This window comes from Abramis brama, assembly GCF_963993115.1.
Source record: "Abramis brama genome assembly, chromosome: 15".
NCBI classification, from domain to species: Eukaryota; Metazoa; Chordata; class Actinopteri; order Cypriniformes; family Leuciscidae; genus Abramis; species Abramis brama.
In genome coordinates, this window is record NC_139977.1 from 1136912 (window position 1) to 1154213 (window position 17302).

General features: G+C 42.8%; 1 protein-coding gene across 2 annotated transcripts in view; it reads right to left on the reverse strand.

Annotated features, from left to right (window-relative positions):
• LOC311097864 (NACHT, LRR and PYD domains-containing protein 3-like) overlaps window positions 1-11715 on the reverse strand; it is a 99763-nt gene extending 88048 nt beyond the window's left edge. Inside the window, exons 1-4 of one of the 2 annotated variants that reach the window (XM_084137814.1) lie at window positions 11507-11715; window positions 10505-10590; window positions 10103-10219; window positions 9774-9890 (exon numbers count right to left, since the gene is read on the reverse strand). In XM_084137814.1, coding sequence (XP_083993940.1) covers window positions 9774-9890; window positions 10103-10219; window positions 10505-10554 — 284 coding nt within the window. In that variant the 5' untranslated portion in view covers window positions 10555-10590; window positions 11507-11715. The remainder of the gene's footprint in view (window positions 1-9773; window positions 9891-10102; window positions 10220-10504; window positions 10591-11506) is intronic. The other variant, XM_084137815.1, reaches the window with a different exon arrangement.
• Between the last annotated feature and the right edge of the window lie 5587 nt (window positions 11716-17302).

The following is a 17302-nucleotide window of genomic DNA, read 5'->3' on the forward strand; positions in this document are numbered from 1 at the left end:
ACTTTTTAAAAACAACAAGTGTTTAACAAAGTGCTGTACACACATATCCTTTATCAATAATGCAATCAACCAACATGACTTAAAAAAAAGAATAAAAAAAAACAAAAAAACAAAAAAACAATACTCTTACATAGCATGAAATGCCAAACTGTAGTAGTGAGTTTTGAGATTCGATTTAAAAATAGGCAGGGTTTGAGCCTGTCTGATGTGCAGGGGCAAACTATTCCAGAGCTTCGGTCCTGCTACTGCAAATGCTCTTTCACCTCTGCTTTTTAGTTTCACCCGAGGGACAACCAACAGCAAATGGTCAGCAGACCTAAGCGCTCTTGACGGAGCGTATTGCCTAATCAATTCTGACATATACTTGGGAGCAAGGCCATGAAGCGATTTAAAAACAAACATCATAATTTTGAAATTAATTCTAAAATAGATTGGCAACCAGTGAAGAGAGGAAAGAACAGGTGTAATATGTTCGCGCTTTCGTGTCCCAGTCAACAAGAGAGCTGCAGCATTCTGAACCCTCTGCAGTCTAGAGAGAGAGGCCTGACTAATGCCTATATAGAGGCCATTACAATAATCTAGACGCGATGAAATAAAAATGTGAAGAAGTCTTTCAAAGTCTCTAGAAGACAAAAATGATTTCACCTTGGTGAGTTGTCTCAACTGGAAAAAGCTCGATTTAACTACCAAGTTAATCTGTTTATCCAATTTAAAATCACAATCCATAGTGAAACCTAGATTTTTGACGTAAGGTTTCACTAGTGGATTCAACTCACCAAGATCAACATTTTTTGATTCATAAGTACCACCGGAAGTAAAAAGCATAACCTCTGTTTTGTTTTCATTAAAACAAAAAGTTCTGTGCCATCCAAGCTTTAATTTCCTCGAGACACTGGAGTAAGGTGCAAGAGTCTTCTCTTTTCAAAGGCAGATCAATTTGGGTATCATCTGCATAGACATGAAACGAAATTCCAAATTTCCTAAACAACATAGGCCCCAAAATGGAGCCCTGGGGGACCCCAGACGTGAGAGAAGCCGTAGAGGAGACAAATTTTCCGAGGCGAACAGCAAAAGTTATTTCGGACAAATACGACTTAAACCATGCCAACGCAATACCCTCAACACCAACACATTCTTCTAAACATGAAATTAAAGTCCTATGGTCTAAGGTATCGAATGCAGCTGAAAGGTCCAATAATAATAAAATCGCACAATTCCCTGAGTCAGTGGTGAGTAACAAATCATTTGAAACCCTCAACAATGCAGTTTCTGTACTATGCAAAGACTTAAAACCAGACTGAAACACTTTGTGGATACCATTTAAACATAAAAATACATTCAACTGTTCAAATACAACCTTTTCGAGTAATTTAGACAAGAACGAAAGTCTAGAGATAGGTCTAAAATTAGCAAAGACTGATGGATCCAGATTACTTTTCTTAATAACCGGTTCCACCACTGCATGTTTAAAAGATTTGGGTACAACTCCCGTAGCCAGGCTACTGTTAATAATAGCAAGAACCGAAGAGCTAATGGCATCAAATGCATCCTTTAAGAGTCGTGGAGGAACAATGTCAGTGTGACATGCAGAAAATTTCATTTTGACAAAAGTCTTCCTCAATGAGACAAGGGACACCGGCTCGAACTGATTTAAGACAGTAGAACGCTCAAAATTAATAGGTTGGAAAATCAGAGAAGATGATATATTCGATCTAACAGCATCAATCTTGTCAATAATTTTTTTTTAAATTGTTCACACAGTTCGGCAGAATGTTCTAAACAAGCAGCTTGGGGAGTGTTCAAAACCACATTAATGGTACTAAACAGTACAGCTGGCTTAAGAGAGTTACTACTAATTATATTCGATAAGTACTTTGATTTCTCCAGTCTCACACACTTTTGATATTTAGACAAATTATAGCGTAGTATATCAAGTGAGATCTGCAACTTATCCTTCTTCCAGCGGCGTTCAGCCCTTCTGCATTCCAGCCTTATAGCTCTAGTTGTAGTGTTCAGCCACGGTTGAACTCTACATTTATCTCGAATCGTCCTGAAAGGGGCAACAATGTCCAAAATGCTATTGCAAGTTGAAAAGAACGATGAAGTTAATTCTTCAGTAGTTAGCCCACATGATGGCATCCAATAGTCCAACTCAATTAAATTAAAAGCCTCCGAAAATAAATGAGAAGTTGAGGGATTTATCATCCGGCAACGACGTTTTGGAGCAGTCACTTTAGAGTCACGAGAAGTACATATCTCAAATAGGACAGGCAAATGATCAGAGAAAGTGGCATCACAGACGTCGATGTTATTAATAGGCAAGCCATATGAAAAAAATAGTAGTAAGGCAAAAATCCTTTTTGTGTTTATTTCTTATACTTGTCAAATGAGTTTAACAGACTGGTAATGTCAACAAATTCAACATATTATTTAGCAATTTTTGCAAAAATAATTAATTTTTCTGAAGGAAAATAAATATTTCTGCATTCTCTAGGATAATTTGGGACCTCTCCTATAGCTTAAGCCTTATTGTATCTCCAGCAGTGGAGAATACCCTCTCAGAAGGGGTAGAATATGATTGAACACACATGTAAGATCTAGACAGGTGAAACATAATATTTCGATTTGAATGATTGATTCATAAAGACTTCACTTCATTACTGGATGAATCAGCGCTCTAGCAGTTAAATAAACAGAACGTTTTGCGGAAGAACATTGTAGCCGGAGCTACTTCTCTGTTTATTTCTATGACGCGGGTGAGTCACTCAGGCACTGTGCTACTCCGCAGCGGTGCCGGTGTAAAGTAGTCCGAGTATAAACGCTTATTACAGGCTTGCTGTAGTGATTCAGGATAAGACAAAAACACGGTTTGAAAAAAGGCATTCATGATGTACTCGCTCATTATATACATTTAAATTCTGAAGCGTATTTTCGCTATTTGAAGCGACTTTCAAAAGGTGATTTACTCAGTTGCTACCGTAGATATCAGTGTTTATAAACTATAAACTTTTATTTCAGTACTTCTGTGATCATTTGAATATTTGTAACACCGAAATACCGATACTGTGTTGTTGAAAAGATTGTGAAAGTAAAGCTGTTTCATATTGACAACTGCTCTCTCAGCGACAGCGCAAACAGATTTGAATGTTCCAGTGTGAAGTTTTTGTCATTTAGGAATAAGATCGCGTGAGTGTTTGAATCGAGATCGTCTCTCTCTCTCGCTCTCTCAAAACGTATATGAGTAGCGCGAGTGCTTTCATTACTATTTTAATATTCATGAGGTGAGTGTGAGACGTCGCTGAAGATAAGCTCCCAGTACTTCGCCCACACATCGGCCCAGAACCGTTTTTGGAACCGAAACTTAGGAATTTCGCACGGTTCCGGTATTTTTCAAAAAACACTACCGGTTCTGGATAAGAACCGGTTTTCGGTTCCCAACCCTAAACATGACAGACTTGATGAATACGAACTAACGCATAAAGCTCATTTTGGCAAACGTCTGCATTCAGCAAATGGACAAAGAGACGTGTTTTCTTTTCGTAATAAAGCTCCAAACGTTAATTCTCTACCAGTTAGTCAAGACCGGTCAGGTGTTACATCTGATGCAGAACAAGTTTGCCGTTATTGCCAAGGGAAAGGTCATTGGAAAGGGAACTGTCCAGTGCTGAAGTCAAAGAACAAAGCTCGTTTTTCGTTTGTGAAACCTGCTGCTTTGGCTGTGTCGCCTGTTAATTCAGATGTTGTACTTCTTAACAAACTGAAGCCTAATTACTTTCCATTTATTTCAGATGGATTTGTTTAACTAATTGGCAATGAGGAGAAGTTTCCTGTAAAAATCTTGCGTGATACAGGAGCATCAGAGTCCTTTATTTTGGAGTCTATTTTGCTGTTTTCTTCTTCCTCAAGGTCTGGGAGATCTCTTTTGGTGAGAGGTATTGATCTTAATACTTTAGAAGTCCCTTTACATAAGGTTGTGCTCTACTCTGAGTTCGTAGAGGGGGAGGTTAAATTGGGAGTACACCCTGCCCTCCCTGTTGATGGGGTGTCTGTTATATTAGGGAATAATCTGGCTGGCGGGCGTGTTTGGCAGAGTAATCCTATTCCTGTGGTGACTGATTCTCCTCAGTTGAGGAATGAATCTGATGACTGTTTTAAAGAGTTACCTCAGGTGTTTGCTGCTTGTGCTAAAACTCCCGCTGCTAGTCGTGCTGGGAAGGAGGCCCTGGAAGTTAAGGCTGCTGCAGAAAAGACTAGGTTTGCTTTACCAGATTTTCCCTTGACTCTTTCTCAAGAAGACCTAGTTAAGGAACAGCATGCAGATCAATCTCTGTCTTCGTTGTTTGAGCGAGCTGTTCCTGCTGACTGTTTTGAGAGTGTGGCTCATGGTTATTCTGTTCTAGATGGTTTGCTAGTGAGAAAATGGACACCCTCAACTAACATTTCACTGGGGGAACCATGGTTTCAGGTTGTTGTGCCTACCATCATTTGACAGCTGGTGCTGAAGACTGCTCACGACATGTTGGGGCATTTGGGGGTGAGAAAGACATATGATCGAATTATGCATAATTTCTATTGGCCTAAATTAAAGAAAGATGTTGCGGCCTATATTAAAACCTGCCGCATATGCCAGATGACTGGAAAGCCCAATCAGGTTATAAAGCCTGCACCTTTGCATCCAATACCTGTTGTGGCTGGTCCTTTTGAATATTTACAGTTGGACTGTGTAGGGCCATTAGTTGGTGCTAAAGGTGGGTCTAGGTATTTGCTGACCATAATGTGTCAGGTAACCCGTTATCCTGCTGCCTACCTGCTATGCTCTATTACTACTAGGTCCATTGTAAGGGCTCTTTCTCAGTTTTTTTCTATATTTGGCATACCAAAGTTTGTCCAGACTGACCAAGGCTACAATTTTATGTCTCGTGTCTTTGCTCAGGTTTTACAACAGCTTCACATTAAACACAACAAATCCTCTGCTTACCACCCTCAGAGCCAAGTTGTTTTTGAACGTTTCCACCAGACACTGAAGTCCCTTCTCCGTGCTTATTGTATGGAGTTGGGACGTGACTGGGAGGAAGGTTTGCCATGGCTGTTGCTTGCCTCTAGGGAGGTGGTTCAAGAAAGTACAGGGTTTAGCCCTAATGATTTAGTTTTTGGCCACTCTGTACGTGGACCTTTGGCTGTCCTAAAGGATGGTTTGGACCTCAAGGAGTCACCAAAAGCCTTGTGTGATTATGTAAATGGTTTTAGGAGACGTCTTTATGAGGCGGGGAGGTTGGCCCGTGAAAAGTTAACAAACACTCAGTCTAAAATAAAGGAGCGGTATGATAAGCGAACTCAGCGTCGTGTTTTGGCAGTGGGTGATAAAGTGCTGGCTCTTCTGCCAGTTTTGTCATCTCCTTTGCAGGCGAAGTTTTCTGGCCCATACACTGTTGTCAGGAAGGTTTCAGATGTAAATTATGTAATTGCCACTCCGGACAGGAGGAAAAGTACCCAGTTGTGTCACCTTAACATGCTTAATCCATATCACGAAAGTTCAGATGCATTCGAGTGTAAAACTGCTGTACAGCCTGTAGCTCTGAGTGACGCTAGTCTGTCTCCTGTTTTTTCTCTTGTTGCTCCGGTGGCAGCGCAGGAGCAAGAGGAGATCAGAGCTCCTGATGATGGGGTTTTGCATGCGCATTTGCACAATTCTGAGACATTGAAGCAACTTCCACAGTTGCTGCAACACTTGTCTGTGGACAAGTGTGCTGAGTTAATTAATTTAATTAATGACTTTTCCACTCTTTTCTCAGATACTCCGACTCAGACGCATCTCTTAGAACATGATATAGATGTTGGTCATGCTTCCCCAATCAGGCAGCAGTTTTATCGTGTTTCTCAAGAGAAGCGGAAGCACATTGATACAGAAGTGGAGTACCTTCTCGACAATGGTCTGGCTGAACCTTCTGCATCAGCCTGGGCATCACCATGCCTTCTGGTTAATAAGCCAGATGGTACCTTTAGGTTTTGCACTGACTATCGGAAACTTAATGCTGTCACAAAATCAGATAGTTTTCCGTTGCCTCGTATAGAGGACTGTGTAGACCAGGTTGGTGCCGCGACATTTGTTAGCAAATTCGATCTTCTCAAGGGCTACTGGCAAGTGCCTTTGACTGACCGTGCCAGAGAGGTGTCCACTTTTATCACTTCACAGGGGTTGTTCTCCTATAAAGTAATGAGTTTTGGGTTACGAAACTCTCCTGCCATGTTCCAGCGACTGATGAACACCGTGGTCGCTGGTCTAGACGGTTGTGCAGTGTATTTAGACGATGTGGTGGTCTTTAGTGATACTTGGGGTGGACACTTGGACTCTATTAGAGCTCTGTTTCAGCGCCTTGCCCAGGCTCATTTAACTATCAATCTCGCAAAGTGTGAGTTTGCGAGGGCGACGGTGACCTACCTGGGAAAGGTGGTAGGCCAAGGACAAGTGTGTCCTATACGGGCTAAGACTTTGGCCATAGATCAGTATTCGTCACAAATAAAAAGGAGTTGATGAGGTTCTTAGGTATGGTGGGTTTTTATCGTTGTTTCTGCCCAAATTCCTCTTCAGTTGTTGCTCCGTTAACTGACCTATTGAAGTCCGGTGTCAAGTATAGCTGGACACCTGATTGCCAGACTTGCTTTGAGACTATTAAAGCTCTTTTAACCTCCTCTCCTGTCCTTGCAGCGCCGCAGTTGAACCAGCCATTCAAGCTGCAAGTTGATGCTAGTCAGGTAGGAGCTGGAGCTGTTTTGCTCCAGGAAGATGAACAGGGTGTTGATCGTCCAGTTTCTTTCTTCTCTCGAAAGTTTGCTTCTTATCAGGCAAATTATTCTGTTATTGAGAAAGAAGCGTTGGCATTAATTTGGGCGCTTCATCATTTTGATGTCTATGTAGCTGGTGCCATTTCTTTGGTAGTCTTCTGTGACCATAACCCGTTAACTTTCTTGCACTCCCTTTAAAATCCAAATCAGTGCATAATGCATTGGGCTCTTTAACCATACCATTTGGATATACGCCACATTAAAGGCAAAGATAATGTGATTGCAGACATAGGCGGAATTGTAGATTAACTGTTAAGTGCAGGTGCGCATTTAGATTTTCACGCTTTCACTGTGTGATTTAGTCAGTTTATATCATTTAATAAAGTTAATCTAATATAATATCACACAAATAGTGCAGTTTTTCTCCAGATATTAACATGATAATAAATGTGATTTAATAAATTGATAAATGAAAAGTTTTCTTTTAGACACCATATTGCCTGTTTTAACTCTATTTCGCCAACGAAAATAGTTGAAAACTAAGCCAGCACTGTATTTGCATCTCTGAGAAACACACAAGGTGTTTCCTTACTGACTTATGAATCAGCTTTTTGAACGCATTAACAATGAATTGCTGCCACCTACTGGCGGTTTTAATTTCACATTTAAATTATCTTTTCATGTTTTAAATCATTTTATATATCAATAATCAACGTTTTATGTTTTAAACAAAACATTATGTCTGTGTAAAAGTATCTAAATGCCATTTCAAATGCAGCTTCTGTGTTTCCTCTCCATTGCAAAAAATTTGTTGATACTTATTTAATTTAATTGGTAACAGCCGTATTGTGTCTTATTATTATAATTAAATTTAATTAAATGTATGAAATTGACACAAAAGATGATGCATGCATATAATTAGGTTTAAAAATACATTTATAAAGGGAAAAATGCTAATGAAGGTAAAAATCTATTGAAACTTATTGGAAAAATGATTTCTGTCACTGCTGTGAACTGACCGCCACACAGAATATGAAGAATATCAAAAACTGTAGGAGTCGGCTGTCCACGGCAGTCCTAAACATACCAAGTTACCAGCACAATAACACACTCAGCAAAATATTGTCTAATTATTGTTATCGATAAAATCCCTGAAAATATAGAGATAATTTTTTGTCAATTTCGCACAGCAATGAAGAATATTTTGGTCAATTTAGTCAGCTTTTTCAATGAACCAGAGAGAAACTTTGAGAAGAAGGATAATGGCACGGACAATCTCCATGCTAGCTACACTAATAATAGTAGTAAGGCTTTCCTCTGTGTACTACATATCCATAGAAAGTACAATTTTGCCTGTATTATTGGTGTCCCCTTCAAAAATTGCTCTTGAGGAAAGTTATGTTAATTGTCCCCCCCAACATTCAGATGAAATTTATGCCCCTGATTGCAGATGCTTTGTCTCGTGCTCCCTCTGGTTGATGTTTTGCTGTTTATTACCCTGTGTCTTTCTTTCTGTCTTTTATGTTTTCCAGGGCCCGGATTACAGAAGTTGTGACAGTTGGGAGATGCGTGTGGAAAAAGGGGTTAAAGTTTTTTTTCTGTAGTATGGTGTGTTTTGTAAATATTTTTGAATGTTTTGCACATTTTTTGCACAAATTTTTTACTGTTGGTGTACCAAGATTTCTATAGTGTTATTTACATTATGGTTGTGGTGTAGCATAGCCTCCAAGACCCGTTTTTTATGGTGGGGGGTGTTACATCCAGCAATGTATGTATTTCTCCTGTTCTGTATTTCCGTGTCTTGTTGCTATTCTAGGTCTGGTCCAGTGCTTAATTGATGGGATGTGCCGGTGCGCGAGGCGTGTCCCAGCCTGACGGCATAAAGAGGGCTTGGTTATGGCGTGGCGGGCGGGAGAGAGCGGCTTTGCTTTGTGTTTCAATTGTTGCTTTAAGTTGAATCTCAGTTATGTAAACTTTTGTGTTAAATAATAAATCTTTAGACATTTGTTTGTCGAACTCTCTCCTGCTCTTTTGTTACTATTTGAGAGCCAGTAGTAACAATCCGTCTGTGTAAATCTTTAAATAATTATAATAACTGTTTCTCATGTAAATGCTTGTTTTAACTCCCACTTCCTCCGTTCTCCATTCTCTTTTCTTTTCCAGGATATTAATATCGGCCTTTACTTCTGGAAAAAGCCATGGTGAAACATTACTAACTGGATTGGCCGTGGTGAAATCTAAGGCTTCCATTTCATATTCCCTCACTCTTTTTTCCCTTGTCCATCCAAACCCAAGCACATGAAACTTGGAATACTCCCAACATTCCTGTATTGTTTCTTTTGTTGGGTTTTCTTTCCCACTTCCTTTTAATCTGATCCAATACGCCAACGCTAATTTCTCTCTTCTTAACTCCAGTGGTATCTCTCCTGCTTCTATGAGTATTGCATTAATGGGGGTTGTCTCAACAGCTCCGATTCATACACGTAATATATACTGTAATCTATTATTTTTTTCCAATATTGTTTTTGCCGCTGCTCCATAAACTACACAACCATAATCTATTGATGACCTCAGGCATGCCCTATAGATGTTAATTAACGACTGTCTATCTGCCTCTGACATGCACTGTTAACTGTGGGACCTTATATAGACAGGTGTGTGCCTTTCCAAACATGTCCAATCAACTGAATTTACCACAGGTGGAGTCCAATCCAGTTGTAGAAACATCTCAAGGATGATCAGTGGAAACTGTGTCATGGCAAAGGCTGTGAATACTTATGTACATGTGATTTTTTTTTTTTTTTTTTTTGTACATGTGAAAGATTTCAAACAATCTTCTTTCACGTTGTCATTATGGGGTATTGTTTGTAGAATTTTGAGGAAAATAATACATTTAATCCATTTCGCAATAAGGCTGTAACAAAATGTGATAAAGGTGAAGCGCTGTGAATACTTTCCGGATGCACTGTATCTAGACAGAAATGCTGTACCTCAGATCAGTTGATGTGTGTTCTCCCTTAAATACTGGTGGTTTGTCCATAGACCAGTCACTCTTCATGGACACACAGCTAGACTCCGGTGAGTTTGATCTCTGACTGTGTGATTGACTTTAAAAACAATAGTGATAAGAAGAATTAATGTAGTTAACATGACGATTTTACATTGTACCATGATAATGTTTTCCATACATCCAAAATTATGTTTTGTATTTTCACATAATAGAGACAACAGAATAAACAAAAATTACATATATGATACGACAACTTATATAATAATAGCATCATCTATAAATCTATTCATCAAGACAGAAATGTTGTACCTCAGATCAGTTGGTGTGTGTTCTCCCTTAAATTCTGGTGGTATTCCCATAGACTGGTCACTCTTCATGGACACACAGCTGGACTCCAGTGAGTTTGATTTCTCCAAATGGAATTGACTTTATCAGAATAGGAGACAGAAATTAATTTTAATTTAGCTTATTTTACATGTAGATAAACCTCATATAGGGAATCTATCTAAGTCTATCCAAGAGAAGCTTCACAAAAGTTGAAGAGTGAAGACATTGCACAAGGATAAATCCAGTCATCTCTGTATTCCATTCACGGCACCAGACTAGCTCTCAGAACACCTTCCCAATCATGGCAAACATGCAGAACACCCTGTTATGTGACATGCACTGTATTATCCATTACATTAAGGTCATATGAAGATTGTGAAGCACCTGAGTGCTGGAGAAACATCTCCATCTCTGAATGTTTCTCTGTCCTCCATGATTCATTCAGTCTTCATGGAGCGTCACAGGTAAGCCTGAAGAGTCAGAAACACTGATTCAGACACACTGACAAAGTATTTCACCTTCATATGTAATATATGAGGACAGAGGAGCAGATTTATGACACAGAAGTCCTGTGTGTCTTTGAGAAGTTGACGCAAACACAGAAGTTTCACATTCACCATATTTCTCTCCCTTTTCCCCATTATGTCATTTGTAAACACATTACTTAAAGTACTACTTTAAACTACAGTAACAACAGCAGTAATGCTGTTAAAATGTGATAATGTGATAATGTTTCTGCAACACTGTGAAAATAGATTACATAAAATAATGACATGTATTAGTATAAAATATATAAGTATATACTAGACAAAAAAAAGAATTAACAGTTAATCTACACTTTAAGTTTTATAATTTGATTTGGAATCAAATGATAACCTGGTATCATCGGAATCAACAGGTTCTCTTGTGCAGTTTGATATAGAACATTCACACAAGTATTAAAAATATATATAAGTATTATAGCTGAGCTGATGGGGATGATTGTAAATAAATGCTTCGACTGGACCCACAAACACACTGTGGTCATTGTATATGCCAACATTTAGTACATCTGTAAAAGTGACTCACATGCACAAATATGTGTTCAATATTTATTCCAACTTGTTTGCTGTTAAAAATAAAAATGGTTTACTAATTATATGTAGGTTGTAACAACAGCACTCTTTGTAATCGACATTAACTTTTGATTATATTATATCAAAACACTACAAACGGAAAATCGAAAAGCGTTTGGTTTCTAGAACGTTACACATTTAGAGTAGTGTTCCCTTATGTGTAGATAACGAAAATTAAGCCTACATAACAAATAGGGCCTCTATGTCCAACAACAGTTAAGACACAATAATAAGATTTAGATCATCTTTAAGTTCATATGTGGTTACTTACGTTAACTAGAACTTTCATGCGCCAATCTTGAGCACTTGATCGAAATGCAACTCGACTCAGCTTCTCAAAACGTTCATGTTTTTTTAAGAGCATTTAATTTCATACATAAACAACGAAAAACAATATTATTAAACATTGCTACATTAGCATTAGATGCCTTTTTTCCGATCCAAATCTTCGTAAAATGGCGCATGTAACACTGAACATCTACTTTCACTTTCATTTCCTTCCATCAGCAATAATTCCACGCTGAACTTTTTGTGGAGACATGTGAAAATATCTGAAAATGATGGTAATAGAAACTCATGTTAGATATGTGTTGGATAGAAAAATAGTCACCCAAACTAAGCAGAACAGGGACAGTCTTTACATCCCAGAGAATTTTTAATTTATGAAGATGGATTTATGCTTGAAGATGATAACTCATGGGAATATTATTATCATTATATGTTGTTTTGTTCATCACTAGTATCTGTTATAAACACAGCAGCACATTGGAAAAAAATTAAAAGCACTTGTCAAAAACATTCACAAACAACCATTTAAAGGTGCACCTCTTTAAAATGTAATTTGCTGTATCCAAATGTTACATGACCTGAATGCCTATTACCTTCAGTCAAAACAAACAAACCAATTAAATCATAATAAACTGTTATGAAAATGTAAAAAAATTAAGCTTTTCACCCATTTCTCTCCGCATTGCATTTCATTATCTGTTGCCATAGTTACTTCAACTGTGAGACAGAGAGAAATAGCTACAGAGAGAGAGAGAGCAGCTAGATATTTGTTTGAATTTTGTGATACGGCGCAGTTCTCTTACGAGAGGTCTCTAGTACTGCGTAATAGCTTACGCTAGGGGAAAAACTCTTTTCCGCGAGATATTGAAGCCAAAAATTATCCTTAATTTTGTAATAATGTAAAACGCGTTGCGGCAGCATACAGACATAGGCGAGATGGCTTGCGTGCCCATTGGCTGCCCTCAAATCCAATGAAGGCCTCATAGAAATCCAATTTCGGCGGGCCAATGAGGGGCGAAACGGGCGTGGCTTGGGCCTATAATTATAGCTTGACAGGCTGGAGAATCTGGTTTTCCATCTGAGAAAGCCTTCTGCGGGACGAGCCTTTGCACCTGAAGCCGCTGGCCGACAACTTGCCGCCTTCAGTCGCCGTTCCTGCTACGCTATCCGGCATCCATATCCTTTTCTCTGCTAGTGTGTGTTCGCCGCTGCGACTCACACTCTCTGCCTAAAAGAGCCGAGCGTCTTTTTTAAGATGTCTCGTACCACCTGTGGCTCGTGTCGAGCCTCACTCGATGACGGGGACTGCCATGTCATTTGCGTTTCCTGCCTGGGTGAGGATCACGCAGCTTTCGCGCTTGCTGACGGCGGCTGCCCTCACTGCGAGCTGATGCCCATGGTGACTCTGAGGACTCACCTGGCATCTTTCGCTAAGTCTGTACCTCCGCCCGCTGCGGTGCCGCGGCGTTAAAAAAACGCCGTGCTCAGCGGGTCCCGGAACCTCCTCCAACCCGCAAAAGCTCGCCGGTTCGCCCGCCAGCTTCGCCGCCTGCTTCGCCCGAGTATCTCTTACTGCCGGACAGCGGCCGCGTCTGCCGCCGCTTCCGTCATGAATGACGACGAAGAAGCCGTGTGTGTGGAGGATGACAGCTGCTCTCTCCTGGTGTCGGGCAGTGAGGACTGAAGAAGCTGTAGCGGCCCATCTTAGCCCGCCCTCTGCTGTACCACGTGCTAAGACAGCGCTACCATCAAAAGCCTGCCGCACGACTTCAGCTATGCACGGTCGCGCTTACACCGCCGCTGGACAGGCTGTATCTGCGTTACACTCTATGGCCATCCTGCAGATCTTCCAGGCCAACCTTCTCCGTAAACTGGAAGGACCGTAGCTATCAGCGTGCCGGACCTGAGGAGCACTACGGATCTTGCTCTTCGCGCTACTAAGTCCACTGCACAGGCCATAGGGCGGAGGATGGCCTCTCTCACTGTAGCTGAGAGACACTTGTGGCTTACATTATCCGAGATGTCGGACTCGGAGCACACTGCATTCCTCGACGCCCCCATCTCCTCTGCCGGCCTCTTTGGATCATCCGTCAAGGATTTTGCGGATAGATTTGCTGAGGTGCAGAAAACGTCATAGGCCATGAAACATTTTCTGCCTAAGCGCTCCAGTTCCGCAGCAGGCCGCTCTAGACAGCCGTCTGCTCGAAGCTCCCAGCTGCAGCCGCAGCCCACCACCGCCTCTTCGCAGAGTCAACAGGCCCGGGACCCCAGATCGCGCTCTCGCTCTGCTGGCCGCCGCCCCCTTCCGCGTGGGCCCCGGCCTAAGATCGAGATAAAGCCAGAGGCCTCAAAGTCTTCCTAGCCCGCCTAGGAAAACGACGGTGTTCAAGTCCCGCTGCGGCCAGACTTCCACCAAAACTTCTCGCTCGTTCAGTTCCAGAAAATGCAACTGTTCCAGTTTATTTAGCAGAAAACAAAACTGTACCACAGCCCGTTTGCCTGCACACAAACGCCGTTTTTATGGCGACACAGATAAATCTCATAAAGAGTGTATTTTCTGGTATTCCGGCCACGGCCGATGAGTGTAGTAAAAATGCCCACAGCCCAGTGCTCATTCCTACACACAAGCACAGCCCGCCACACAGGGCTCACACACATAAAATCGACTCATGTCGATTGTGCATTAAATGTAGTGAATGAGCCCACGACCCTGTGCCCACAAACACTACACACTGCATGTCTCACGGTTTCTGTAAAAACGAAACCAACGCACATACAGTCTGCTCAAGCAGACGGTGTTTTCAGTGTAGTAAATGTGCCCGCTGTCCCGCACCCACATTCACTCACAGACATGACAAGCCCTACAGGGTTCGCCCCGCTCGCTCTCTCTCAGCAAACCACCATAGGAGAGTCGAGCGTGGGCAGGCTGCCCACTGTGATCAGCGCGCCCCCCGCCTCGAACGCTGCAAGCACGGCGTCTATGTTACAGCATACAGATGCTCTCCGGTCACCACCATGTCACGGCCAGAGTCCAGATCTCATTCATCCTCTAGCTATTCATGCGAGTGCATGGGCAAAGCTCCCCGGGGTATCAGAATGGGTGCTGAACATTATAAAAAGAGGCTATTCGCTACAGTTCACTCGACGCCCCCACTGTTACGCAGCGCGAGTCGAAACTACGGTGGAAAAGGAAGTAGCACATCTACTTTGAGCCGAAATAGCGAAACTGTTGAGCAAAGGGGCCATAGAGCCTTTATCTCAAGCTCAGAGCGAAGGGGGCCTATACAGCAGATATTTTCTGGTACCGAAAAAAGACTAAGGTCTCCGATGCCTGTCGAGACGGCAATCCCCGAACCCGGTGGTGGACACCGGAAGTAGGGGATGCCCTCAAGCTGAAAAAGGAGTCCTATCGGGCCTGGTTGGCTTTTGGGACTCCTGAGACAGCTGACAGGTACCGGCAGGCCAAGCGAACTGCAGCCCGGGTGGTTGTGAAGGCAAAAACTCGGGCCTGGGAGGAGTTCGGTGAGGCCATGGAGAAGGACTATCGGCTGGCCTCGAAGAGATTCTGGCAAACTGTCCGGCGCCTCAGGAGGGGGAAGCAGTGCCCTACCAATGCTGTTTACAGTAGAGGTGGGGAGCTGTTGACCTCAACTGGGGATGTCGTTGGACGGTGGAAGGAATACTTCGAGGATCTCCTCAATCCCGTCGTCACGTCTTCCATTGAGGAAGCAGAGGCTGAGAGCTCAGAGGTGGACTCGTCCATCACCCAAGCTGAAGTCACCGAGGTAGTCAAGAAACTCCTCGGTGGCAAGGCACCGGGGTGGATGAGATCCACCCTGAGTACCTCAAGTCTCTGGATGCTGTGGGGCTGTCTTGTCTGACACGCCTCTGCAGCATCGCGTGGCGGTTGGGGACAGTGCCTCTGGGATGGCAGACTGGGGTGGTGGTCCCTCTTTTTAAGAAGACAGTGTGGTTTTCGTCCAGGCTGTGGAACACTGGACCGGCTCTATACCCTCTACAGGGTGCTGGAGGGTTCATGGGAGTTTGCCCAACCAATCCACATGTGCTTTGTGGATTTGGAGAAGGCATTCGACTGTGTCCCTCGCAGCGGCCTGTGGAGGGTGCTCCGGGAGTATGGAGTACGGGGTCCTTTGCTAAGGGCTGTCCGGTCCCTGTACGACCGAAGCAGGAGCTTGGTTCGCATTGCCGGCAGTAAGTCAGATTTGTTCCAGGTGCATGTTGGACTTTGGCAGGGCTGCCCTTTGTCGCCGGTTCTGTTCATAATTTTTATGGACAGAATTTCTAGGCGCAGCCAGGGGCCGGAGGGTGTAAGGTTTGGTGAAAAAGCGATTTCGTCTCTGCTCTTTGCGGATGATGTTGTCGTGTTGGCCTCATCAAACTAGGACCTTCAGCATGCACTGGGACGGTTTGCAGCCGAGTGTGAAACGGCTGGGATGAAAATCAGCACCTCCAAATCCGAGGCCATGGTCCTCAGTCGGAAAAGGGTGGCTTGCCCACTTCAGGTTGGTGGAGAGTTCCTGCCTCAAGTGGAGAAGTTTAAGTATCTTGGGGTTTTGTTCACGAGTGAGGGAAGGATGGAACGGGAGATTGACAGACGGATCGGTGCACTTTCAGCAGTAATGCGGTCGATGTACCGGTCTGTCGTGGTGAAGAAAGAGCTGAGCCGTAAGGCGAAGCTCTCGATTTACCGGTCAATCTACGTTCTTACTCTCACCTATGGACATGACCATACAGGCAGCCGAAATGAGCTTTCTCCGCAGGGTGGCTGGGCGATCCCTTAGAGATAGGATGAGAAGCTCGGTCACTCGGGAGGAGCTCAGAATAGAGCCGCTGCTCCTCCACATCGAGAGAGGTCAGCTAAGGTGGCTCGGGCATCTTTTCCGGATGCCTCCTGGATGCCTTCCCGGGAAGGTGTTCCGGGCGCGTCCCACTGGGAGGAGACCCCGGGGAAGACCTAGGACACGCTGGAGAGACTATGTCTCCCGGCTGGCCTGGGAACGCCTCGGTGTCCCCCCGGAAGAGCTGGAGGAAGTGTCTAGGGAGAGGGAAGTCTGGACATTCCTGCTTAGACTGCTGCCCCCGTGACCCGGCCCCGGATAAGCGGAAGAAGATGGATGGATGGATAATAACAACAAAAACTAATATATATTATATTAACATTATCAATCACTAATTCAAATGTTGTGCATGCATAAAAACAACAGCAACATTTTTTTTGTAAAGCCACACAGGCACATATACACTTTGTATTATCACTAAGTATAAAAACAAAATTGAACTAACATCTGTAAACTAATGGGTAAATATGTACTTATTCTTTCTGATTTTCGATTGTGTTGCAACGTGCCCTCTTAGTGCGAGTTGAAGGGTGAAGATGAGAGTGATGCAGCTACATTCCTTTCAAAAAAGGTATTATTATTACATAAATATTTCACAATATAAAACCAGTAGCCTAAATGCATAACAGATGGGAGTTATGGGTATAGACGCGTGCTTTATATGCGTGTCAATGGGTCATAACCGGAGTAAGTATTCCTGACTCTACAAGGATCTGCTTGTCACTAGCAGTATTACAGCACCAATCATTCGCTTCAGGGTACAGTGGAACTTGTAGTTTGAATACACCTTGCTCTGGAGTACAGGAGAGGAAGGTGTTTAACACCTGAGCTCATATGCAGTCCAGGATTATGGCGGTGTCTGGGTAGTCTTGAACTCTGCTGGCAAGGACCCATTCATTTTGTTTTGGGACATCCAAATT